Source organism: Diorhabda carinulata, chromosome 1 (assembly GCF_026250575.1).
Source record: "Diorhabda carinulata isolate Delta chromosome 1, icDioCari1.1, whole genome shotgun sequence".
NCBI classification, from domain to species: domain Eukaryota; kingdom Metazoa; phylum Arthropoda; class Insecta; order Coleoptera; family Chrysomelidae; genus Diorhabda; species Diorhabda carinulata.
The window spans coordinates 10125836-10153831 of record NC_079460.1 but is presented as its reverse complement, the minus strand read 5'-3'; the positions used below and the strand labels follow the sequence as shown (position 1 = coordinate 10153831).

The window sequence follows — 27996 nt, the reverse complement described above, 5'->3', positions numbered from 1 at the left end:
TCGAGTGACGTTCAACCTACAATTTTTGAAATGGTATGTATAGGCTTGTGATATATCGTTTGAAATGTCACTTTACTCTCAATTCAAAAATGTTATTATTTTCAAATTCATTGCAGCGATCAATTGCTACAATCCAATTATTTAACATATGAGGCGTAATCTGCTTTATCGCAAGCGTTATCCGTTTTTTAAGTCATTTAAATTAAACGGTTAAGTTTCATACAAAATGCCCTTTCCTTTAAGAAATAAATCTGAAAATATAAGATTAGGTGATCCTATCGATCCTCTCCTCCCATTTCACCGATTGGGAAATCGCGTTGGTAATGTGGTGGTGCTCCATCTTGTTGAAACCTCGAGCTTGACGGTAAAACTTTGCCAATGCGAGAATGGCGTCATTTGAAAATAGTTCTAAGTAATGATGGTGGTTCACATTAGCCTCGGTGAAAAAAGGATCAAACATCAACTATTTGAAGGTATTGTGTGTATTTTTCTCTCATCCAGTGACGATTTTACATAGAAACGTAGCAATAGTTTAGCCGCTTAGGATGACTGTATATGAAATAGTGTATTTTAGAAAACATTTAATGTCTTCTAATTGGATATCCAGTATGTCATGCAATCCAATAATCTAACCATTTTTTAGAATTAGTCACGAAGTTAATGAATTTCAAACTATAATAATAACTACGCTGAAGCCTTTTAAACAGAATAAAGAACATTGCCACGGAAAGTCTTAGACTGAATAAAGAATGCAGAGACCTTTAAAAAAATTTGGTTTTATGCAAAATATGGTACCACGAATAATGCTTAGGGTTGATCAACAATGATAAGGATGTTTGTAATTGTCAAAACTGTGATGAATGAGTAATCGTTATCATTAATTAGATTAGTACCTATTTTTTTAGAAGGCTATTTTTTGTGTCTAGTCTAATTGTAAGTTCTTAGTCGTTTAAGTACAATAATTTGTAAACGAATCTAATTCCAAAAGTTCCTAGTTGAAAGTCTAATTTTAAGTATGTTATTTATTTGATCCTTAATATTTAAGAAATGTTGTGATAACTTAACAAGTGGCTTAATTAACCCATGGGGTTAAACAGGCCTGTTGTAGGTATTGTCTCTTAAGATTATTTACAAAAATCAGTTTTGTTCATTTTAGCTGAAGATTTCCATTATCGTTAAGTTTCGTTTATTATTTCATAAGACAGGAAAATTTTATTTTTAGGCCTTTTTAAGAATATTTCTTTCTTTGCTGATTTTTGAATTAATTTTTAACTTTTGTTCTGATCTTATATAAATAAAATTTCGAATGAACTGATTTTTTTTTCAATTTTCATAGAGTTTTATAATTTCAAAATTATCACAAAGCCTAGATGTCCATTGAAAATATTAGGGTTGTACCTGTCATTTGAAGGAGATCGTATTTTCATGTTGAAGAATGTCAATCTGTAATTTAAATTTGACGTGTCTTGGGATTTTTCATAAACATGTACAGAAACCGAAATAATGAATTCATTCCATGTCACTGTATGTGAATCAAATGACATGAGCTGAGATTAAATAAGGTACTATTAAAATCTGTTATCTGTAGATATAGATCTGTGGTTATAAATATAGATATAGATTGTTCCGAAAAAATCGACTATTTCTTTTTCTTATTAATATTAATAATTAATAATATTAATATTGTTTGAAATGTCGAAAAAAAATCCTCAAAAATTTTGAGTTCTTAATATCAATATTAAGAGGTGCTGCGTTGAAAATTTCAATTTCCCATTTGATTAACCTGGGAATTTTTTTTTTCTAATGTTGGAATTTATTTAATTTAATTAACTTATTTTTATCGAGAATTGAACGCTCTACAAAAATATATATATATATATATATATATATATATATATAATTTTTTGATATATTTACTTTTTCAAAAGTTATTTAACGATAAAGATGGATTGATTCAAAATTTTTAGGACTTTTTGTAGAACATTTAATTTCCTGTAGCTTATCTCCTAAAAGCCTCCCATAACTTATGAACGGCTTGACCGATTTGATCGCGGTTAGCGCCATTCGAAAGGAGTTTTTTTTTTTGGAATAACGTTTGAACGGCTTTACCGATCGATTCCAAAAACTAATCAGCTCTTAACATCAAAAAACCACGTCGATCGTCACCAAGCCGGTCAAAGTAGGTTAATTCGTTCGTGAGTTATCTTCGATGAAAAAAATTTTAAAAAAAAGTGAATTTTTCGAATTACGCGGGAATTTCCTGTCTGATCAATTTAGGAGCGCGCAGGAGCTATGAGTCACGCTGGTTGGATGACGAAGGCAATTTATTGTCCGATAATATTTATTTTTAGAGAGTTGAAACCCAGTGCTCTTGAAAAAAATAGTCTAAATCATGTTTTCACTTTTTTGCAAAAATTAATTCGATACGAAGCCGTTAATGCTAAATTATCAAAAGCTGCTACTGAAAAAATGATTAATCATCTGTGGTATTTAACTGAAACGCAATAATTTCCTTGTTTTATGATAAAGTAGAAGTTAAAGTGAAACAAAATTATTGTAAATATTAACTGTCGGAAAGGAAAGAAAGCTAAAGCAAGGAAATGTGAAGTGAAAAATACAATTTAAATGCAATATTTTACAAATATATGAGTGACTTTGTGTCGATAGATTCTCTATCTATTTTCAAAGATTTTGATTTACCTTATGACTTCATTGAGAAAGATTTAAATTCTTGGACTAGTAATGGAAGTTTTAAAGAGTGTGTGCGATTTTTTACAGAATTAACAGTCGTAAATGATGTGGCGGAGCGTGGCGTAGCATTAATTGAACAATACAAAAGTGTTTCACTAAAAATGAAGAGCAATTACAATACTTATAGTTAGTTATAAGTGAATACAGAAAAAAAATTTCCAATTCTAATAGAAATTTTTTAGTGTATAATTATAATAAACATCAAATTTTTAGGTTGAAACTTAATTTATTTGATATCATAACTAATTTTAAGCATTAAAATGACAATTTTTTAAAAAATTTTTTTCGCAAATAACAAAACAAAATAACAATAACATTAAAAAAAATTTAAGAGATAAGTTATAGGAAATTAAATGTTCTACAAAAAGTCCTATTAAATTTTCTCATAAATTTGATGGTTGCGTCGGAAAATTAGAAAAATGTAGAAATTTCTCGATAAAAATATGTTCTGACTCAATTAGTCCGATGACTTGTGGAAGAGTTAATAAATTCCAAAGTTAGAAAAAAAAATTCCCACGTTAATCAAATGGGAAATTCAAATTTTCGACGCGGCACTTCTTAATGTTAATATTAAGAGCTCTAAATTTTTCAGGATTTTTTTTTCGTCATTTCAAACAATATTTTCAATATTAATAAGAAGAAAAAACAGTCAATTTTTCAATTATTTTGAAACATTGTAAACAGTCTTTAAAAGGTGGAATAGTGAACAGCCTTTTAAGGCTAAGAGTTCACCGATGACCACAAAAGCGTGAATAAATTAATCAACCCTCAGAGATAGTTAACTTCTATTTTCAAGCAAGGCACGCAAAAGTAACGGCAAGTTTCGCTTAAAATATGCATCGTTCAAGTGGGGCGGCAGCCAAACCATCATCTACCTCCGGTTGGACATTTATCTTCTTGATGTAAATTATTCGATTTTATAGAACAGTTCATTTTAACTACAGACGAATAACCACCAAAATTAGTCTATCGGAAATTGAAATGGACGAAGTTTTACTGCTTGGAAAGCCTTTTCATTTGAAAAACAATATAAATCGAAGAAATAGAAATGTTAGGGTATGTCTAAGGAAATAATGGATTTATAAATTTTGGACGTGAATGACACTGATCCTGTTTATTCCTTACACATCAATTATATTTATAGCATAGAACTAACTAGTATTGAAGTTTTTTTTATTATTAATAATATTGTTGGTAGGTTTGTGTTTGGTTAAACTATCTGATTATTATTAGAATTCAAATTTAATACGCCGACTAAAAATTATTATGTATCAACTTAAAATTAGAAGAAAGTTATTAGAATATCTATTATCAACGATTTACACGAATGAATTTTTTTTAATAAACATAAAAAAAAATCAATAAAGATGCTATGTTAATAACAATATGAGATATTAACCAGTCGTATTAACTCTTATAAATAGTCTTTAACAAAATAATGTTATTAAAAAATACCTCGTAAAAACGAATAATATGGGAGATACAATTGGCTTTATAGAACTTTATAGATGTAAAAGTGAATGATCGGAACGAATTTATATTAGTAAATACCTGAAAATGTGAGTTTGTAACTGTACTATTTTTGAGCGGATAGTGGGCAGTAAAATCAGTATAAAAATCTGGTGTTCACCTGAACTCCACTGAAGCTAGACGTAACCTTAATCACGCTATAAACATGTAAATTTATCACCGTCACATGACCAACAATTGAGCTGGATAATTATTATCTACCCTAGACAATCCTTCAGTTGATATCTTATAAGCAACTTTTGCTCATATATTTTCAAATTGGTCATTAATTTCTCACACGAAAAGTTATTTTATTTATAAATATTCTGAATCGATATAATTTTTTAAAATAAATGTGATGTATTACTATTATTATTTAACTTAACTTGAAATTTCAGTAAGCGTAAACACAAGTGAGAAATATTTATTAAACAAACTATCAACAGCTAGAGTTATCAGAAACAGGCTTCATGATTTATATATAAAAGTCAAAACCTAAAAACATAAGGCACATGTTAGTTACTGCACTAGAAGCATTCAAGATTCGGTAAGATTTAAATCTGCCAAGTACCTACTCTATTTATCCACATTGAAGATCATATAAAACGTGTTTATTACCAGGAAACCTACTATTTATTATTTCTGTATATTTTTATGAATAAATAATGTATTATTTACTCATTTTGATTCTATTTTATAGCAAATTGTCCATTGTTTTAGTTATTACTCCTTTGTGTTCATTAGTAAATATATTTTTGAAGCGGTTGAAATTTTATTCTTATCTACTATTTCCTCTTCCTCTGTTATATAGAGGATGACTCATAAATAATGTCGGTTTCAAATGTTCACTTTTTCATTGAATAATCATACAAAAAGAAAGTCTATCGTGTTATGTGGTTTTAACCCAACCTTCGGCAAGCTCTTTGAGACCTTTGTAAAACCCTTTTTTGGACTGAATATGTAGTAATCTGACGGCGTAAGATCCAGACTAAATCCTGGAAGTGGCAAGAACTCAATAGTATCGAGTTCGACCGTCTGGAATGAGTTCGAAGTACACTGAAGCTGCATATAATGAGTCTCATAAAATAATCTTTTTTCGGCAGGGCAAGAACTTGTTTATACACCTCTAATCGATGGTTTAACTATTTCTCTTGAAACCTCAATATCCCAAGCAGGAGGATGACCCGAGCTTGAACGATCTTCAAGGGTGAAATCTCCACTATTGAAACGATTGAACCAACGCTCTGCCGTTCCCTCGTTACCTGTGTATTTTTCAATTTCACATATTTTCCTTGCTGCTACGGCTACTTTTGTTTCCAATAATGTCATAACAATACATGAATTTCATATTTATCGCACTCCATACCATTTATTATAATAAATATTGTTTAAAAAACCTAAAAACCTACTTATAAAGCACATCGAAATAATAAGTTAAAAATAATTTTTGAAAAAGCTTAAAACAATAATGAATGAAAAACTAATATTATTGTGAAAAAAACATCGCGTGTTCGATGTACAAGAAATATGAAACAAAGCGAAGTTAAATATAGTTTACAAAAAACAATATATACAAAACAATCAATATTTTCATAGATATAGAGAACCATTTATATAATTGGAATTTTATGCTGAAATATAAATTGTCAATTATTGGTATGGTTCAAATCAGCCTACTGGAACAAATACATTCATTTTATAAAGCAAACAAGAGGAGACCGCTATCTTACTAAACGGATAATTACTGAAAACACGTTAGTAGGTATTGACACAAGCTAACGTATTAATAAATAAAATAAAGTAGGTAAATAAAAGAGTGGCAGTGCAAAACGTAAAAATGAAGAGAAATACATACATTTTGCAGAACATATAATCATTCGTTAGTAAAACGGTATTAAATTTATTAAATATAAGCTAAAAAATTTTGGATCTCTATTTAACATTACAGTGTTTTTGAAACTGAACATATGTACCTACATTGAATATAATAAACCATCTCGTAATCAAGCCATCGATTGTTGTAAAAATCATACTAGTAATTATTGGTGTAATGTTTTGACGGTAATTTTTCATCTTCACTATAGAGTAAAAGAAACATCCACTATATCATAATAGTCGTTTTTTAGGACACACACAACGACCAAATAACTCTTAAGGAACTTAGTGAATATAAAAGATTAAGTGCGTAAGCTATCCATGTGTTGGTCACTTTAGACCAAAAGCGTATTCGAAGGAACATTTCCCAGGCCATATTGACGCGGTTTAAGCAAAATGAGTCGGATTTCTTACGTCGATTCATAACTTTAGATGAAATCTGGATCCACTACTATACTCCTGGAACGAAAAAATAGTCAAGACAGTGGTTGTAAAGGGCGAACCTGTTCCGATATTTCTTCAGCCGGTGAAGTGATGTTGGGATTGTCTTGGGATTATGTTCATCAACTATCTTGTTGTCATCGAACGAGGACTTGATCGCATATTTTGAGGAGTAAGACGGCAACTATTAATTGGAAGGATTAACAAGTTATAGTATCACAGGACTAAATGTATTGAAAAATGAAAATGATTATGGAAAAGAATGTCTTATTTCTTCATCAGATCGGAATCTTTTCAGACAATACTCGTACTAATCAACTTCCAACTTCTATATTAGGATATGGATTGAACGATTAGATCTGGTAGAAACAGAATAGGGATAACAGGTATCATGACCATATATATATATATATATATATATATATATATATATATATATATATATATATATATATATATATATATATATTGTCGGTCATATTCTTGTACTAAAGATTTTATAAACGTATCTATAGAATCAAGACACATCCAGTATATAACTGTCTAAACTCATATCATCAACTCAGTTTAAACAATAGGGGATTATTTGTATCGTCATTTGTAGATTGAGTGTTGCCCTTTGAGGCATGAGCTAAAAAATTATTAGATACCCCTCGCTGGAACGTTCCAGTAAGAACTCAACAGAGTTAAAGAGAGAGAGAGAAACGGATGCAAGGATCGGTAAACAGATAGAGCTTGGAGGCGGCAGTCGAGTTAACCTCTAGGGACCGCCTACCGTGGCACAATGTTGGCAGACTCGATGAGCTATTCGAATATCTGCAGTGTCGTATTAGGGACAATTAAATACACTGAAACTAGAAAATATTAATCTGTTATTGAGTTATTTTGAATACTCAATTTTTATCAAAAAAGAGAGGTTCTCTGACGAAGAATAAATATTTTATTATATTATTCGTAAAAATTTTCGATTTTCTGCATATATACAAACAATAAATAAAAAGGTTCCAGAACAGCGAAATATTATGGATATATAATATTTCCGTTCAGTTCTGAACGCTCTAGCAAGATAACAAATAAAGATATTGGTGGAATATTACACATCTTCTTTTGATTATTTCTAGTTGTGTTTCTCAATTTTCATAAAGCTATTGATATCTTCCTACAAGTTAACCAAACCTCTAGAATAAGAATATCGATTTTTTATTAGCTTTCTATTAAAAATATCAACGTGACTACACAATTTTTACCGTACAAACATGTGAGGATTTTACATATATGCTTTAAGACCATAAATAATTCAAACTAATGCTTTCTAAGAAGTAGATACTGCGTTTATTGTGTCTCCATCAAAACGTGACCTGTGTACCACAGCATCAAAATAAATAGATCGATAGAAATGATCTGGTACTTTATCCAAAATATATTATGATTAGGTCAATTCAGTGTTGTGTCAAATTCTGAGGCAGAAACTAAAATATTGTCACTTATGTTCAATGAATTGGGTAAATTTGACTAGAATATTCATTACATATTTTATATATTTCGAAATGGATTATCATGCATAACAAGACGGCATTGATGTGTTTAATACGTTATGAAACAATGATGCTCTGTAAAAAACTGGTATACTGAATATCAAACATCGCCGATAATCTCTCCAGGACTAAATAGTGAGGCAGTTCAAAATATGTCGAAATGATCGAAAAAACCCTGACATATAGTTAGATTGAGGAGACTTTGGTCATTAATATGACTAACGTCAACAAGATACCTCATTATTATTTGACCGTAAAATTTTGTTTCCGCATAATCTGACCAATGTTCAGAACAAGGTTGGCTTCGACAAGTGCATTGAAAAGTTGAGAAAATTTGCTAAATATGCATCAAATGTTGTGTATAACATCATACATGAACATCAAACAAAACAGAAATAAACTGAGTGAGTTTTGTAAGTGAAGCAAAATTCCACCACATTTTTCCGGGGAAGAAGCAATTGGTTGCCTGCTCCATTAGCATTATCGATCATGTGGCAACAGCGGCATTAGAGCAGCGTAAAATGACTAACTCCTAAAGGTGTTAGAAGGATTTCGGAAAACGTCGGAGAATCTTTCTTCATTATGGAATTGTGACCTTCGCACCGCTGCACAAATTATTAAAGCCAGCCAAAAGATCGAATCGATTGGCTATCCACCATTTTGACACTCAATGGTTTTCATCCCGCATATATAAGAGCATATGGTCAATGATTTTCTATAACAAAAGAAATCATTTTTGTGTTAAAACCACAAATTTTATAGCTATCAAAGCTGGAAATTACTCAAAAAGAATTCAAATGCATAGAAAAGTATGATAACCTTGTGGGAGAATATTACAAAAAGGCATAAAACTAATTTTGATCATTAATAAGTGTTTTTTGATAGTTGGCTAGAAATATGAATAGTAAACCACGTGTTTCCTTATGAATAATATGAACAAATATATATTTGTAGGTCCAGCTCTGCAATTTCAGGGCACAGATTTCGACCCTGCGTTATGGCACGCCTCTCAGGCGCGGGTGTAATTATCTTTGTCAAATATTTGCACAGCATTTACCTTTTAACTATTTAGATCGGCTTTAAACGGACCATCATGTGCGTATTTCCATTGCCGTCTATAGCTATAGCTATAGCTACAGCGGTGTAGTAGATTTATAGCCGCCCTTTTCACCCTCTGTTAAACACACAATTTTTAATCTTTTCCCGTCTCCCTAATCGAACTAAAAACCTTCGTAATGTTCAAGAGGTATATTAAACATTTTTCTCATTTCCTTTCCGACGGATACTTCGATATTGTGTATTTTTATTGTTGCTCAATTCATAACAGCGATATTTAAAATGGTGTATTTGTGATAAAATTAAATTTTCTTTACATAACTAACACTACTATAGATTACTAAGACCTTCCTAGTTCCTTCCTACACCGACATTCACAATTACATTGTCTGAAGCGCGTTTCGATAATCGAGTTATCGTCTTCAGAAACTGAAACGGGAGACTGTAAATATAGTGTTCAGTATGGATGTCACCAACGGTTACAGAAATTTAAGTTTAAATGTAACTTTGTAGTATAATTATTTTCTTCTGTAGCTATAGTCAAAAAAAAACTACGGTGATTGCAAAACAACCATTCTTTTGGTTTGTGACTAGAAGATGCCTGGCTTCTAATTTTATCGTCACTCCTCCTCTCCGCTCTCATTTCAACATATTTAAGCAAGTGATGTATTTACTAGAAGCCTTCTAGGAATACAAGATTCGGCTACCCCACTTGCAAGCTAAATATTAAAAAAATTATGGAATACATTTCAAAAGGGGTTTTTTACCACAAATATGAAATTTGACATGATTTCTTGATTAAAGAAGTAGAATTTATTGAAATTGCTTTTCAATTAACAAATATTGTAGAAAAGCAAAACATAATCCAACGAACCACTGAAATCATGTCAATGAATTGATGAAAACAATGCTACAAATAAAAACTCAAGCAGAAAAAGAGCAAGATAAAGAAGAGATATCAAGGAAGAACAAACACGTAGCTATATAAGAAGTAGGAAAAAAATTGAAGAATGGAATAATACATCAATTCGAAATCCTAGTTTTCAATTTGGCTGCATGTAGAAATAGATATATAACAGTAATAGATATCTTTTTATTTTTATCACAATGAACAAACGCTTTTTTTACTTACAAATAATTATTTTACTCATAGTTGATTCCGTTTACTCAAACGATTTTTTTACGTAGCACAAAATGGACATCCCGCTGTATATAAGAAGGGTAACGCCAACAGGAGCTTGCGCTTTAATGAATAATTTGAGTCCAATTTCTATTGTGGCAATTTCTCTTTCCGGTACAATGTCAAAAGCGGTTAAACTATATGGTAAATAGTATGCGAGCTCCCCAATGTACACGTGTCCGGATGTGAATGCAAAAATCGAGGTGCTACAGCCCACAAACTGTTAGATCTTGTCAATGTTCCAGTATTATTGAGGGTGTGTCTATATTTTGTAGATTATGTCGCTAGCACGTGGACTACAGTACATCAAGAACTGTTTATTTGGACTTAACACGCCACGCTCGATCATCAATTTCAAGGGTTCGTGTGACCGCACAAGTTTAAATAAATACAAATAACTAGGGAAAGAACAAATTTATTAGGAATAAATTATTTTTATTGGTTGGTTTATACCCAATTAATAAATTTTTTGTTATTATAAACATAAGACACTTAGAAGAAAAGTAAATATTATAAAACTTAGTTTTTTGGCTCCCAAATACACTGTAATTTATTCGATTTATGATTTGAAATTTTTTAACATTACTTTGATTGAATATTGAAAGAGCTATCGGAAATTCTCCTTTCCAAATATCAATTTTTTAAAAGTCGTTTTAAAGTTTGTTCGTTAAAATCTCTACTTTCTGATGATGTAAAAAAATTATACCATTACAAAAAAAACGAAAAAAAATCGCATCCGAATTTTTTTTAAAGTATTTTTACTCACAATTTTTAGTTATTATTAAAACTTTATATTATAATTACACGAAAAACGTGTTACACTGATAAAAAAAATTTCGTTTTTTGTCTTTTCTGAGAAAATTTATCATGGTGATTTTTTTCAAACCATTAGAATAAACATTTCACCTACTTTTTTAAAAATCATGATAAGGATCAAGTCAATAAGGGTGAAGAAATAAATATTTCAAATCAAATAAATGACTGTGCGTTTGGGACATAAGAAGGTTTTTGTAAAAGATAAAAATTAAAAAGATAAACTGTTCACCCCATACGAGTATCAATTGTATATGTATGTAATTGGCGAATTCGGACATTGACCGAAATTTAAACTAACAACGCGTCGTGTACTTGGCAAAACACTCAGATCGCAATGTGGGTAAATTAATCTGCATTAATTTCACCACTACTAACTCACAACGCGTTTTGGGCAAATTAGCAATTCCCACAACAGGATTTGACGACAAGGGTTGAATGTATGCGAAGGTCATCGCTTTATGGGTAAAGCGAAATAGCCACCAAGCAAAACATCATAATCTATTTTATTCGGTGTGATTTGCAAAATTCGAAGAAAATATGGTAGATATTCGAGTAATTCTTTAGAGTGTTTTGAATAAACTTTATGTAGGGTCTAATAATACTCGTAGATTTACACTTCTTTTATAAGATGACTATACATTATTAATAAGTGAAGTTAAAGTACCTACTTAGTATAGAGGTTACGTGAATGAAGAGACAAACTTTCATTAAAAAAATATAGAAGATTGAGAAGATACGATTTGCTTATTATTGTAAAAAAAGAAAAATAAATAGCTGACAGATTTTCGGATAATGATGATATTAAATATTGGTCATAATAGATATTTATCAAATAACATTCGGTCTGAAGAAAAAACATAAATCTTGGGCATTATTTGAAGTTGAGTAGAATTTCGAATGGAGTAGTTGTTTCCCGGATTATTATTTTCACTTTTCCGTCTTTCTGTTGGTGGGTATAAAAGCCCTGCGATGTGTCCTAACAATGGTAGCAACGGGGTGACTATGGAAATGACAGTGAGATCGTGCTAGTTGGCAAACTTATCCAGGGTCGTAGAGAACAAGCCAATTCACTAAAAAATAAATAAATGAAACAATTTGGACAATAATCTCATATTTTTATTAATTTCATCGCGTAATTAATATAAGCTTTGTTTCTACCTTTAAACAAAAACAACAATTTTTCACCTCCAAGAGATATTGACTTCATTAAAATTATCGATATTTTGGGTATAAAAAACCTACATTTAGTTGAAAAATATCATTTTTATTGTTCATAATCATAAAATTATGAATAAGTTGCTGAAAATGATTTGATTAATATTGGACACAATTGATTGAAATTTTTAAAACAGAAAGGTATAACATGACTATTCAATGAAATAAATATCTTCATAATAAATTGATTCGAATGAAAGATAAGTCTTATTTATCACGACCATGATCTAATTTTCATTTATTGTTTCTAAAAGTGTTCGCAAATTTAATAACCCAAATGCTTAACTGTCTACGTCTATGAAGTTGTCATCCACAATGCTGTGATTTCAAACCCTGGTACTATAATTTAGCAGAGAATAATAATTATTCATTGTGAATGTCGAACGTAGAACGAAAAGTTGTGCAGCCACAGAAGCTCTCCCCTGCGGTTTTCTTGAATTTTCTGACATATGTCGTAATTATGGACTCTCTAAATCTACCCCAGCTGCTGTTTTATTGTTTGACTTAGCGATTCTTTTACGGCACTTGCACTCTTATTCACTCGCTTTTCTCTAATTAAGCAAAATACGATGCGACCCTTTAGTGTTTTTGATACCAGAAAACAGTATTTTCTTTTGTGCCATGAATTGTTGTTACATTTATTTTTTATTTAAGTCGAGGTAGGCTACATCATTCAGTATAGAGAAATTTTTCTATAAAATTATCAAATTAAATCACCAATGAAAAATGTGACAATTACAGTAATGAACAAGAAATTGGACACAAAATGTCCTTTCGTTAAGCAAACACGAAATTTCTGACACACATTGTAGTGTCCGCAGGGAACCAAAGAAAGCAGCATTCACATCAATGCTCCTTAAAACCAGAAGAGATAAGCCGTACAGCCCTCCCCAGATAGCTTTACACAATCGATGCTATCTGACTGGTAAACAGACAGTTGTCTTGAAGGTTGATGGTTACATCAAATTTTTTACAACCTGGGCGTACGCAATTTTCGCTAAATTCCAGCTGTACGTAATCTTCGTTGTATGTGATCTTCGCTTATTCAACAGTCCTGGGTACGCAGGTCAAAGTATATGGAAGGCCTTTACACCCTAGCTCATACCATCTAATGAAGATTACAAGATTTAAGTGTATTCAAACTCCGAAAATTGTTTTTTTTTTTTTGTTTAAAAGTACTAAAAGTGTATAAATGAATAGAAAAAATAAGAAACCTATGAATTCATTCATCATCTGTTATTTTTATCTACTCGAACCATTTCAATTTAATAGCTTCCTTTTAGATTGGAATTATTACTTTCGTTTTTAAAATTTTTCAAATTTTCCCCAATTTCATTTTTAACACAATTGTATAGTGAAATACAATATGAGAGCAGCTCATCAATATACAACATGGTTCGGAAGACATAAACTTACCTTACTTAAAAAACCCGATAGTGTAACTAGAATACAGACTACAAAGTATCTGTAAATTGGAAAAAGTATGAGAAAAACTACTGAAATAAAAGAGAGAGAATTGAAACTATGGAGTGAACAAATAACATAACCTCAAAATGCGAAACTATAAAACACTCCTGATTAGTTCATTCTTATTGCAACATATAAACAAATAGAAAATGGGTTTTGTAGCTAAGAGATTTGTATCACTATGGGTTAAAATTATTAAAGCTTGCATCTGTTGTTGCTGAGTGAATTAAAATGTATCAGTTCACTTATATTTCTGAAGTATATTGGCATCTATACAAGTAAGTAATCCAAGTACTCTTTTTAAAGGTGAAGAAGCAGTTTCAATCATTTAGATAAATGTTCTTTTTGTTTGCAAACTAGTACCCTTAAGGCTGAAACATAAATTAACTACACCCTTTGCCCTTGAAAATCTTGGAAATTGTTTGTTCTTATGAAACAGTAGTTTTAATAAAACTATCTATGTGATAATGGGTTCATTATTTTAAGACGGAAAGGTGCCAGATTAATTGAACTGAATATACTACACATTTTCTATTTCAGCTGATGTTCAGAAATGTCGAAAATCCAATGAAATTCACTTCACAGTAGATGAGAATTTTTTCCTTAACATAAATTACACAAATGTAGTCTTTGCGCGAGAAAAGCATTTTGTCGACTTGCTTCCCTTCTTTTCTAAAATCAAGACATTTCTTCTCTCTACGTCTTTCCTGTCAAATTTTGTTCTTGTTTCCAGTGGGAAACAATCAAAATTAATGAATTTTTCTTTCTCGGCTTCTATTAAGGTGAACCACATAACCCCATATCAATAATCATCACACCATTTCAAATCAATTCATTTGAATATTTAATTCATTCGAATTTAGAAAGCCGAAGGATTACTACAAATTGAATATCGGTGAACTAAAAATCGAATAATGAACAAAATTGAAAAACCTTAAGTTCGGTAAATAGAAAATGACATAAACAAAAGCAAATTTAATTAGATTTTCACATTTAAAACAGAAATATGCCAGCTTCCAGTTGTTCAGATATTTAACGACAGAGACAAAAAGGAAACTAATTTTCCAAACGTGCAAGTAATTTGAAGAAAAAAAAGGTATAAGTAATTGTAGATCTCTCTTTTCACATATTTTTGACCTGGTGTCGCTTTTATTGTCAATTTGTTGTGCTACTAACTAATTGAAATATATTCAGTTCTATTTATGTTCCAATATATTTACTTTTTTCTATCTTCATTTCTAATCTCAATTATTTCATTTTAACACGTTTAGTTGTTTAGCTTGCTGAGAAAATATTAATTTAACAAATGTTTCGTATGTAATTTTAAATGTTTATTTCGGTAAACCTGAGCTGCTCTCCTTTTTTATATTAATACTTTTCAAAATATATGGGTCCCTCCCTCTTAGCTAACACAATAAAATACAGTTTGTCGATTTGAATCCAGTTATGTCGTTCACACCCATTAATTTGAAATGAAAAATAAAACCGTTCATCTGCTGATATCAAAAAAAGTTATCAGGCCGCGTGCCTCCACATTGAAGTAGGTATAGTATGCAGTCAAATGAGCTTTAGAAATTTTACAAACGATCCTCCAGATGCAACTCGCGGAAGTGTAATAAGATATTAGTCGTGCGACATAAATCTTGAATCGGTACTCAACTAAAAATTATTTGTAAAACAAGACTTCGCACTCCCTTGAGGATCTATTGTTTAGAACGCGTGTTCGCTGCAACTCGAAGATTAACAAAAGAAACAGGAAGAAGGCTAAGGCCGGAAGACGGTCCATATGCCTCGCATTTTGTATAAGAAGTAAGGGCTTTTATTTAGATTTTTTAAACGAGAACGCCTTTGATTGTTATTAAGGAATGTCTGGATTCACTTATGACAATTTGATTACATGTTAGGAATGCAAGATTGAGGCAGTCAAGGTGTTAGTTGGTCAAATAAAGAAAGGGTGAAATGCAAGCTAATAAATAAAAATAAAATACACACAGTCGCAATAATAAGGGATAATAAGGCATTATAGAAATCTTTCAATTCAATTGTTTTATTGAGAGTAGTATGATATACAATTACAGTTAATAGGCTAGTGAAATATTTACACTATCAAAAAATTATTACATATATATTCTACTGGCAACTGATATGCATTCCTCGAATATTCAGAACAGCGACGTACAAAAAATTTATTTGTCTAAATAAGCTCGAGAAATAGCATTCGAGATGTACGTGGGAGCTACACCTAGAGTATGCGGATTATTTCTAGGTTCTACCATATGTAGGGTTTCTCGTTGGAGCATAACCCATCCCATACATATTTTATGAGATTGAAATCTGAGGACCGCACCAGTCATTGTAGAATATCCTGCGCTTATCTAAAAAGTACATTATAAATCTGCACACGAGCTCTATGGTATGAACGAATCTACAGCTGCTGCATATGAAATGACGATTGGTTGCACTGTCCAATATAATGAGATAATTTCTTCTGCTAACTCTACTACCCTCCCGAACCATTGTTGTACTGTTTCTCTCTAAACACTTACTCACCTCGAATCAAGATGAATTCTAAATCAAGATTCATCATTGAGCCCAATTGAAACTTCTATATGAAATGCCATTTGGGTATATTAAGCAAGCTCCTCGAATTGGTGAACATTTTTCAGTTTAATTTGAAACTCCAAATTTGGATTTAGGAGTAATTATCATTTTAAATAACAGAACTTAACAGAATATAGTAGTATAGCACAATAAGAGAAGAAGTCATTGGACTCATGGACAATCAAATCATCTAGACAAACCACTAAATGCTATGGCCACCTGAGATCGTCTTTTCATTTAATCCAAATCTTGAGATCCCGATTTTTATCAGACTGTTGGACGACTCACACTCACAGTAGAACCAACAATACGATCCATTCACCAGTATTCTATTCCTTCAATGTTTTAGCCTATGTCAGAACACAAAAATTCTACTTGATTCTAATTTTATTTTAGTGGTTTATTATCTTAACAGTTCTTTATTAAATAGGATTTATGTATAAATTATTACCAAAATAAAATACGTTACCAAGCTTAACAATCTTTCATTTCCTGATATTTTCTATCATTATCTCTCGTTGCCTATGTATACCTTTTTCATTTCATCCCTCGTAAATCATGTCTGCAAATGATTAAATATGAATTTAAGACTACTGTCTGACATCTTTCCTTAGTGGAAGTGTCAAAACCAATCCAGTCTACTTTCTAATTGACCATAGCAATTTTATGTTGCCTGCTTTAATATGAGATCAAATCGTTGCGAGCCACAAAGGTCGAGATAACAATGCGCGTAAATCCATTGTCGTTTAAAGGCAGGGACGACGTTGTGGGGTTTATAAGAATATATACCTACATTTCTAATAAACTCAAATATACAGCTATTGGATATTTTGAATTTATACTTAATTAATCCGATTTCATGTTTCAATAAAAGTTGATCTTCAACACTGACTTGAAAAATTCAACTTTTCACCTAATATTTAATGAAGTAGAATGTACTTACAATGAACTTGGTAAACCTTTTTGTGAACAATCAATATGGGCAGGTTAGGTTAAGATACTCCTGGTGAACTATAACCAACGAAAATCTATTGAATTAATTAACCTAAGTAAGATCAAATTACGAATACTAATGGAGCCCTGTCGAGGTATTGCCGCCTCAAAGAATACCTCGAGGCGCTAGGTTTCGCAGAGAGCAGAACGTCCGGATTCTGTCTACATTTCCTCGAAGTGTGAGAGACTAAAAATAACTACTAAATGAAATGAATAATCTATAACAATAATATAACAAACTTTATTAAATTTAATTCAAAGTTAAAATATCGGATTTTATTTATTTGAAATAGTGATTATTGCTATGTGTCTCGCTGTAATTCATAGTCAAGAAAAAAAGATTCCTGTTTTCAATTTTTTTTCTCATAGTAAAGAAAGTAAACTTAATTTTGACAACGTTGTTGATAGAAGAAAAGTTGGATTCAAAAACAAAGATTGGTAAACAGATCAGATGGAAACTCGATCGACAAAGGCAAGCGGGCAAAATAAAGGAATTGAGTTCGGAGTCAATTCATTGGTACGATTCTTTCTTTTGATAATGCCCGCTAATATCATCTAAAAAACTGTTTGTTAATATAATTTGTACTAGTTTATTCAAAGTAAATTTAGTTTTCATAGAGAAGAATTTTTAGTTGAAATTCACGTTTCTGATATCAACGTTTTCCAGAAAAGGTAGTCTTCTTTATATCAGATTCAACGAATGATTAGTATTTCATACTAAATCTATGACATCAGGTTGCAACAGCTACGTTTATTTTCTCGTGTTCAAATATAAGGGGTTTTCCAATAAGAGGTATATTCAAAGAAAAATGCCATTTTTTGAGATAAATGATCGAATGTTTATTTCATTATGAAGAGGAAGGTATGCCGTTAATAATGGAACACAACATCAGCCAAATGGCCGCCACGACTGCGCTTACAGGACCATATCCATTTCATGAAATTTTTCGTAACCAAATTGCAAAGCGGGTGCCCTATGTCCTCGATAGCCTCACGAATTCCATCTTTGAGGTCTTGAATCGATGCTGGACTGTTGGCGTAGACCTTATCTTTCACGTGGCCCCAAAGGAAAAAGTCGTTAAATCACAAGGTCTCGGTGGCCAATTGTGATCACCTCTTCGAGAGATAACACGGTCCGGAAATTTTTCCCGTAAAAGATCGATGATTTCGTTGCTTGTGTGGCACGTAGAGCCGTCTTGTTGAAAGTAAACGTTGTCCAAATCAATATCATCCAACTCCGGCCATAAAAAATCATTAATCATCTCTCGATAGCGCAATCCATTCACCATAACTGTTGCTCCAGCCTCATTTTCGAAAAAGTAAGGTCCAATGACACCGCCAGACCATAAACCGCACCAAACAGTCACGCGTTGAGGATGGAGAGGATTTTCAACAATAACTCTTGGGTTTTCCGAACCCCAGATTCGAAAATTATGTTTATTGACGTAACCACTAAGGTGGAAATGGGCCTCATCAGTTAATATGATTTTTCGATGAAATTCCGGATCATTTTCATGCATTTCAAGGACCCAATCAGCAAAGACACGACGTTGTTGATGATCGGCCGGCTTGAGTTCTTGTGTTAACTGAACTTTATAGGCCGTAAGATCCAAGTCTTTATGCAAAATACGGTGTAATGACGTTTGTGGAATGGCTAATTCCAAAGAACGACGAGGAACGGACAAACCTGGGTTTTCTTCAACACTTTGGGCTACAGCAGCAATATTCTCAGTTGCTCTTGAGCGACGTGCACGGGTTTTATTCTTCACATCACTAACTTGTTCCAACAGCTCAAATTTTTCCACCAATTTCTGTATTGCGGTCCGAGAAGGTGCTTCACGTCGACCCAAAAATGTTTTAGTTTTACGAACCGTCTCTGCCAAACTTTCACCATTTTTATAGTGAATTTTAATAATTTCAATGCGTTGTTGAAGCGTGTATCGTTCCATTTTCATTAATGGCGTAGTTTCTACTTGCCAAATGTCAAAAAATGACAGCTTCAAAAGTGATATTTACCGAAATAGCGAACTGTTCAAAATAACACCTCTTATTGGAATTCCTCTTAAATTTGGTACGAGGCTGAGTTTTTCAGAATGGAAAATATTTTGCGTTGATCAGACTATCAATTGAAACCCTATTCAGGATTATTAATTACAATATAGGACTAATGAAAAATTTAAATGATTGTTATAATGGACAGATCGTGATGTTTTAAATGAAGAAGTAGTCATATTCAGGTAAATTCCAAATACTAAATATGATTTGATACTTTTTTAGTAATAATACGTAGTTTAAAAAATTAACAAGACAAATGAAGCTGTTCAACCCTAAAATGAAGCCGACACTGGTTAGCAAGGGGCGTGGACGTTCATAGATTGGTTTTCAGCTCGTCTCTTCTTTCACCCCCGATGACACTCATTTCCATGTTTATATGCCAGTAATCGCCTTAACTACGAACAACAGAAACAGGAGCAACACCTCAAAACTCCCCGACAGACATCTATTTTCGACTATTGAGATCCTGCCACCAACTGCTGACACTTATAATCGCTAATTACTTCTGATCGCGCTTCTTAATGGATTATTATGTCCATAGATAGGGGTAGCTTGCTGCTGCTGTTCGATCGGAGGGTCAGTTAATTGAATATTATTAAATTACAGGAATGTTTAATATTGGCTTATAAACATAATTAAATTAGAAACTTTGAGTTTAATATATAAACTTTTCACAGTACCTAATTATGAAAGTATTATTTTATGTTTTTTTTAACAAATTTGTTGCAAATTAAATATTGACCCTGTTTGATCAGGGTAAGATTGGCAAATGCTGATTTATGTACAATATATAACATATATAACAGCATTGAAACAATAGGGTTGCACGGTTTGAGAAAAAATAGTTTTGGGTAGTCTATATAACTATAACTTTTATTATAATTTTTTTTAATTCTTTAATCAATATTGAAAGAGAAAAAATTTAAAATTTTGTAGGTAGTTTAAACATTTCAGTGTGTATGCTTTCACATTTTATGTATTCAAGTGAAATATTAGAAAACCTCGTTGTTTATTCACAAAATATCGTTTTATACTTTCTATTAAAACCGATATAGCCAAGTAAATTGAAAATTATTTCTGCATGTGTGTGTGTGCAAGTGCATCGGATACTAATGATTGGTTGTAGATAATCACAAACAAACACGAATATAATGTCACTGCATGGACTAGTTTATTTTCACGATAACGCGAACATCATTTCGAGTGACATTTGGTCAATTAATTTCACGATTATAATTGATATTTGTAAAAATATTCCACAAATCTATTTCCGTTGCAGCCGACACTTTCAGAATTGAATGGGGGAATGTGAAAATGTAATTGGTACGAATTCTCTATTAACAGGGATGCGAAGAATCGAAAAATATATTGAGGGTGTTTGATATACAGGGTGAACTATTTCATACACTATATTTGTTATTTATAATAAATTTGAAGAATTGAGTATGATCCATCTTGACAAATATCTCTGGAAGAAAATAAGTAAATCCTTTATTTGCTTTATTAGTTTTACCTGTACAGAATACTATTACTACTACTACTATCTTTTTTGTCATGATTGCATTTTATAGTAATATTAAGACTTGAGACAGCTTTATTTTGAATAGTAATCTTCACGTTTGCTATCTACCAGAAGCAGGTTCTTAAGGAGAAAAAATTAGAAGAGAAGAGAGAAATTAGTTAACAAATTAGTTAGTTAACAAATCTTATATAAACTACTTAAAACTTTTTTTAATATTAGGACAGTCTTTAATAGTCTTTCTTAAGCTCTGCGTTTTAGAGCCATATTTCTTCGTCATTTGACGATTCAACAAATACATTGTGGAGGACTTCAGACTGATGGTATAGTTAAGATTCTGAGATCGTATGTACTAATTACACTTAGTTCGTTTTTGACCTAGGTAATATTTTCGACGCAGCATCTAAGATGAGATTCCGAACAAGAGCGACATGCCTCGTACCGGAGAGACTATAAAACGTCCACAATATATATGCATTCTTCTTTTTTATTAAAAAAAGTCAAAAGTAAAAAATTTTCAAGAAAATTAGAGGTTTCTGTTTTTCCGGAAATAACTGAAGCTATGTAAGTTTAACAGGATAAGCATCTATGTTAAAACTTGAAAATAATGTTTGACTATGTACTGGGATTCCCCAATCATTGTTTGAATTTCTCTCCCACGTTTCATGACTACAACTTTTAATTTTTACATTTCTGGTAGAATTGGTTAATTATGCCTGTAAGTGCAATATGCGCAGAAAAGTTGAAGATTATTAAAAACTACTTAAAAAACAATATAAAGCCGATCAGGCTATTTGTTTAGCAATCGAAGCAAATTTAGCTCCAAAAATGCATTAAAAATCATTACTAGAGGATTTCAGTAAAGCAAAAAGCCGAAGAACATTACTTTTGTAAAAAATTAGATCGTTAAGTTACCAAATAAAACCTCCTTACAATTCAATATGGTTTCAATATTGTCCCACCGCGCATTCATAATTTTTCAATATCATGAGTCGTAGCCTGTTTTTACCCACCTCTTTATTAGAGCACGCTACACCATTGCTAATTACATTACTTTTGCTTCTTACAATCCAGCTTTTATTATTTTCAGTATGATAAATAGTTTTCACTGAAATTTTCTTGTCGAAATTGGATGATGTCTTTTCGTTTTATGAAATATGGTATATAAAAATTGTCGGGATACCAACCGTTTTCCATATCATCCAAAAATACTTTTCGACTGCGCCTTATTCTCAAGTGACATACATATTTATGTATGAAAAATGTGTGAAATTGAGTGAATAATATTAACCTTTTCAATGTGCATTCTGGTGATGGTGCAAAGCAACGGTAAACTCGGTGAAAGGCGTTCCCACCCTTTCGCATTTCGCATCAATCTTTTAAAAAACGTTTTCGTGATGCATTGATTGAGATCGTGAAAGGCAGAGCTAACTTTACAGTTGAAAACGACTCACTGCCGACTGCCAGAGTCAACGCCCCTCAATTCGCAAATGGTAGAGGCGCGAGATTAGAATCACCTCTTGAATTCGATAGAGCATGCAACGGGGAAGGCTATCAACTTTATTTTAACTTTACGAAGTTTCTTCTTGCGAAGTTTCAGCATGTATTTAGAGTTCCTTATTTCTATTTGGATAGAAATTGAGATGTAAACCTCTGATAAGAATCGCAATGGTATATATATATATATATATATATATATATATATATATATATATATATATATATATATATATATATATAAAGAGAGATGGTGACATTATTTAGATACGTTATAGAATAATTTTATTGCGCATATGCAAGCAATGCATATTTTTATTTATGCAAGGGAAACAAAAAAAATATTAATCAAGTCTATACGTAATAATAAAGAAAAACATGTGTCATATTGAATTATTGTATTCTAAATAGTACATTGAATATATTTCCACCATCAATACTGATTGATATCCATATCTTTTTATTCTCTACTGTAAAACAGTTAATCGCAACCAATAAATGCCAGTCCAAGTTTATTTCAGCTGCACAATTTTCGACAACTAGGGACAATAATGATAGTCCAAATATATAGAGGGTTTCATAGCCACTCCCCTTTATAAATGCATTTGATTATAGCTATTTCCGGTTTGACAGATTTTTAAATATAGTACATTCTCAAAATAACGATAATATTCAATGGATTGCATAATTTTGTTTTGTTTAAAAAGAATTATTTCATAAAATGAAATATAAATTGTTTTTATTCCTCATATTTCATCAAATCATAAGTTAATGTACATTTATTAGCCTCTATAAGTTATTTTTCATCATTTGGGGTTATCCATTAACTATTCATTAAATCTGCGAAAAAGACGCATCAAATTTCACATAATCGAGTTCGCGCTTTCACGCGAAAACTCTTGTGTCTAAGCAAAAAAATTTCAAATCAACGACATCAATCTTAAGCAGGATTTTCCGACAATAAGCATGGTTATTTTCTAGAAAAATCTAATCGATCATAAAAATTGATTTAAAAGTGTAGTTTTCACCCCCCATGTGGTCGACCGTTAGGATAGCTTTTTTTCGTATTTAAGACAATAAAAACCTCATGTATGGCAAATGTCAGTTTCAGGGGAAATTCTCTACTGAATGGGCTAATACTCATTATATAAATACATTACATAATAAAGATTTCGATTTTCAATATTACACAAAATGCTCCTAGAACTGTTTTAAACTAAATAATGTTAATTATTATTAATTGTAATGTAATTTCTAGCGGAAGCATATTTATTGACAGCAAGGTTCATTAACTTTTTTAAATACTGCTCATTCGCTTAAGGTCTAACAAACTAAAAATAAAATTGGTCAGATACATTATCGCACATAAAAACTTAAGAATTTAAGCGCCAATGGTGGAGACGTCTAAATTTATATTTATAATATTCTGATTTCAAATATTGAATTTTTTAATATATGTTCGATATTTGAGGACTACAATAATGTGGTACCTGAACCTTAGAAACGTATCGTTTGACGTAGGTACAATTTTAATAATAGTAGTGTAAAAATGTCTTAAAAATTTTTTGCGATCACATATCAGTTTATTTTTTTCTTTATTGTTTCTAGTAGCCTGAAGTTCCATCTTAATTGGATAGGCCCTGCGAAATCCTTGTGTTTACTATTAAAATTAGTGTTAATATAACAATTTACATTCATCGTTTTCTCAACGCCAAAATGCAAATATAATTATTTTTCTTGATTATATATCTTCAATATTTTAACAAAAAAAACACAAACGAACATAAAAATACTTGAAAATTGTTGAAAAGTTATAGTTTATAACAAATATCACTTTATCAGTTTATTAGACTTGGTATTGTAAAATCCAAAAATAAATTTCAAAGCATATACAGGATGAATAATACATAATTTTATGGTAATAATTATGGCTTATTTTATTTCAGGAATTTCAATAGATGTTCAAGATGGCTTCGGAAATATCGACAAATATTTGCGCACCGCCTCAAAAACCTCCATCTCCACCCGCAAGAACTTTAAATTTTTCTATCGCAAAAATAATGGAGCCTGACAATAAAATGAAGAAATCGAATTTAGAAATGGACAAGGACAACAGTATCTTAAATCTCTCTCATGCTTCAGCATTCGAATCCGCTTTCAAGAAGTATGTTCCAAATGTTCTTAGGTCTCCAGAAATTTTACAGAATTATCCTTTAGTATATTACCACCCCAGTCAACTAATGTTAGGATCAGTATCTGTATATACTTCATCGGTAACTCAAGAACCTCCCGGTCCAATTGGAAACAGTTCAGGTGTAAATCCCTTATCTCTACATTTTAATCAAGTTAAAACAAGCCCCGTAAAAGCGCAACCAAAAATTAGTACCCCCTCAAATGGCAGCTCGCCAATTTTAACACCGAAGCAGAAGAGTTTTGAATGTGGAGAATGTGGGAAGGTATTCAATGCCCATTATAATCTAACTAGGCACATGCCAGTGCATACAGGAGCTAGACCGTTCGTATGTAAAATATGTGGAAAGGGTTTTAGACAAGCTTCAACGCTTTGTAGGCATAAAATCATTCACACTTCGGAAAAACCTCACAAATGCCACACTTGCGGCAAAGCATTCAACAGATCTTCTACCCTGAATACGCATGCACGGATACATGCCGGGTACAAACCTTTTGTTTGTGAATTTTGTGGAAAGGGTTTCCATCAAAAAGGTAATTATAAGAATCACAAACTCACTCATAGCGGGGAAAAAGCTTATAAATGCTCTGTGTGTTCAAAAGCGTTTCATCAAATATATAATCTCACTTTCCATATGCACACTCACAATGACAAGAAACCGTTTACATGTAGGGTATGTGGAAAAGGATTTTGTCGAAATTTTGACTTGAAGAAGCATATGAGAAAACTTCATGAAAATAGTGGTAACTGCATCGAACCCGACTTTATGTCTAGTACTTCACAAGGACCAACTCCTGCTTCATACTCCGGTGATAGGAATATTCACCACTTCATCAGCCCTTTCATTCGTCCACCCATGACTGTCCCAGTGTATTCATCGAAACTATTGTGACCTTCGTATTAAATATAACTGTTGTGTTCATCAAAGATGATAAATCTGTACATTTAATACTCAATATTACCAAGGTGATTAGAATACCTATTTGAAAACTATATTCACTCAGTTAAAATTGTGCTTTCCAAACAGAAAAATGTGTTAGGTATTATAACAATTTTAAAAATAAATATAATAATTATCTTAATAATTTTGTTATAAGTAGAAGTCTTCCATAATTAATTATTCCCTACTAGTAGGTGGTGCTCTAGTATCTCAGCGGCAGTTGTATTTTTCTACTATGTTTGCCACACATGAATTCCTTATTACGACTCTTTTCAAAAAACTGTGCTTCGAAATTTCATCGTGAAACCGATTCTATATATTTCCTGTTTCTACTACCAATTTCAGTTTTAGAATCCAAAATAGTTTAACATGGAACAAGTATTTTAAAAAAAATACCAACTCTGAAGCTTGTAGTTGGCATTTTGTGATGATAATTTCATTATTTTCTGCGCATTTTCTTTTGACAATAATTATTGCGTTATTATTTGATATTCCGTTTCTTATATTAAAAATATTCAAAATACGTTTGCTTTCCTTGTTCGTTATATTGTTTTATTATATCTAAAGCAGCAAAATGAAACAAATGATATTCAATATCATTCATAAATGACTTACTGAAATCAATTTCAATGAAAATTATTAGATAGATAAGTACATTTAGTGTTAAGTACAATTGAAGTCACTTTTCCAGAAAAAAATATATGTTAGAAAACTGAGCAACCGTGTTATTTCTTTTGTGTTGCGGGAAAGAAAATCATGATTTATCTGTAGTTAAATGCTATTGATGAGTTCTTATACGTATTTAACAAAGTTCTATTGATAATAATTTCTGACCAAGCTGGAATTTTTGGAGCCTGATGATATTCATACTGAGCAAATCGTATACTATTGAAAAAGTATAATTGTGAATGTTGGTGTGATGGAAGCAGTAAACAGTGTATTCAGTATAAATAATATCTCAGAATACCTTGGACCTAGATAATTTTTGCAGAAATTCACAACTAATTTCTTAGCATCGGAAACATCAGAATTATCTCAACGTTTTTGGCTTTCAACGATTCTTCAGTATTATTATTACTGGTTGAAGGTAGATCCTCCAGTAGAGATTCGTAGTATTGGGAGTGTAATGGATTGTCAAAATTGCATCTTTGCAGGTTTTATTCTGTTACAGCTTTCAATTTAAAGTTCCTCCGTCTGAAGCAACATCGAATATCATCATCCTTACTTTTTGTCGTTTCAAAAAAAGCTTAGCCATTTTTAAGAAGAAAATTTTCAAACAAAAATATCAAAGAACTGATTCACACTACTTCAGATCAATGTTATGAATGGCTTCCTTTTGTTTCCAATTGAGCAAAAAGGGACTGTATCTTCTTTAAATAACAATACAATATGATATAATTATTTGATAGATTCTTAAACTCAGAAGCTAAACCGTTGTATAACAATTGCTGTCAAAAGTAAATAGGATTACTCGTATGTATGGGAAAACGAGGTTTTCCATTTGACATTCCATTCCTGGGCCTTCATAATAAAATTTCTTGAAACCTTTCTTAGATAAACTATTGGAAATTGACAGGTACGGTTTAGGAGGGATGTTGTAGCATTGCTCAAGGAAGTCTTAATGCATGGCAGAAATACTTGAATTCTCTTAAAAATATCTCCGGTGAGGGATGTACCGAGTGAGTGAAGAGATTTCCTGGTTTGGTGTGAGTTCATTTGTCTTTCTAAAATGCGCTGGTAAGCTTATCTATTGAAAATTAATGAAAAGTTATTTTGAGTAAATTTTTTTAAATATTTATTGCTAATACATTTGTGAAGATCCTAAAACAGCAGATATATGTAATTCAACGGCAGAGCATTTTAATTATGTTAATTTCTCACAATACGTATTTATTTATGAATTGAATGAATGTACAGATTATTGTCTTCAGTTAAACGCAATGTAATAAAAACTGGTGATAGCCCGATTGGACTTTCTTTCGAGAATGCTTTGATCTCTTTTTGATGTGCAATATCTGAGAAAAACCTACATTGATCTACACCTGTAAAATTTCTCATCGCTTAGATATACATTGTAAAAAAATATGTATTTAGTATCTAGTAACATAATCAAATGAATGTTATTTAATATAAATTAAAATGTGTTTCATTTTATACACTTTTTATTACCCTTACCTTTTTTATAAATAATGAGTTACCACTCAAATGAACTGAATTTCATTATCTAATAAAAACAATATCAATTTAAAAATAGAATATGGCCTTGATTGGGCTAATAAACTTATGGTAAAAACTGTGTGTATTAAAAATTACGGTGGTGTTGTGTTTATGATTTGAAAATTGAAGGAATTTGGA

The 27996-nt window shown here is 31.4% G+C and overlaps 1 protein-coding gene across 1 annotated transcript in view; it reads left to right on the top strand.

Moving 5' to 3' along the window:
• LOC130892328 (fez family zinc finger protein 2-like) overlaps positions 1–27795 on the top strand; it is a 39397-nt gene extending 11602 nt beyond the window's left edge. The window contains exon 2 of the mRNA XM_057797711.1: positions 24457–27795. Coding sequence (XP_057653694.1) covers positions 24469–25593 — 1125 coding nt within the window. The 5' untranslated portion in view covers positions 24457–24468 and the 3' untranslated portion in view covers positions 25594–27795. The remainder of the gene's footprint in view (positions 1–24456) is intronic.
• The last annotated feature ends 201 nt before the right edge of the window (positions 27796–27996 follow it).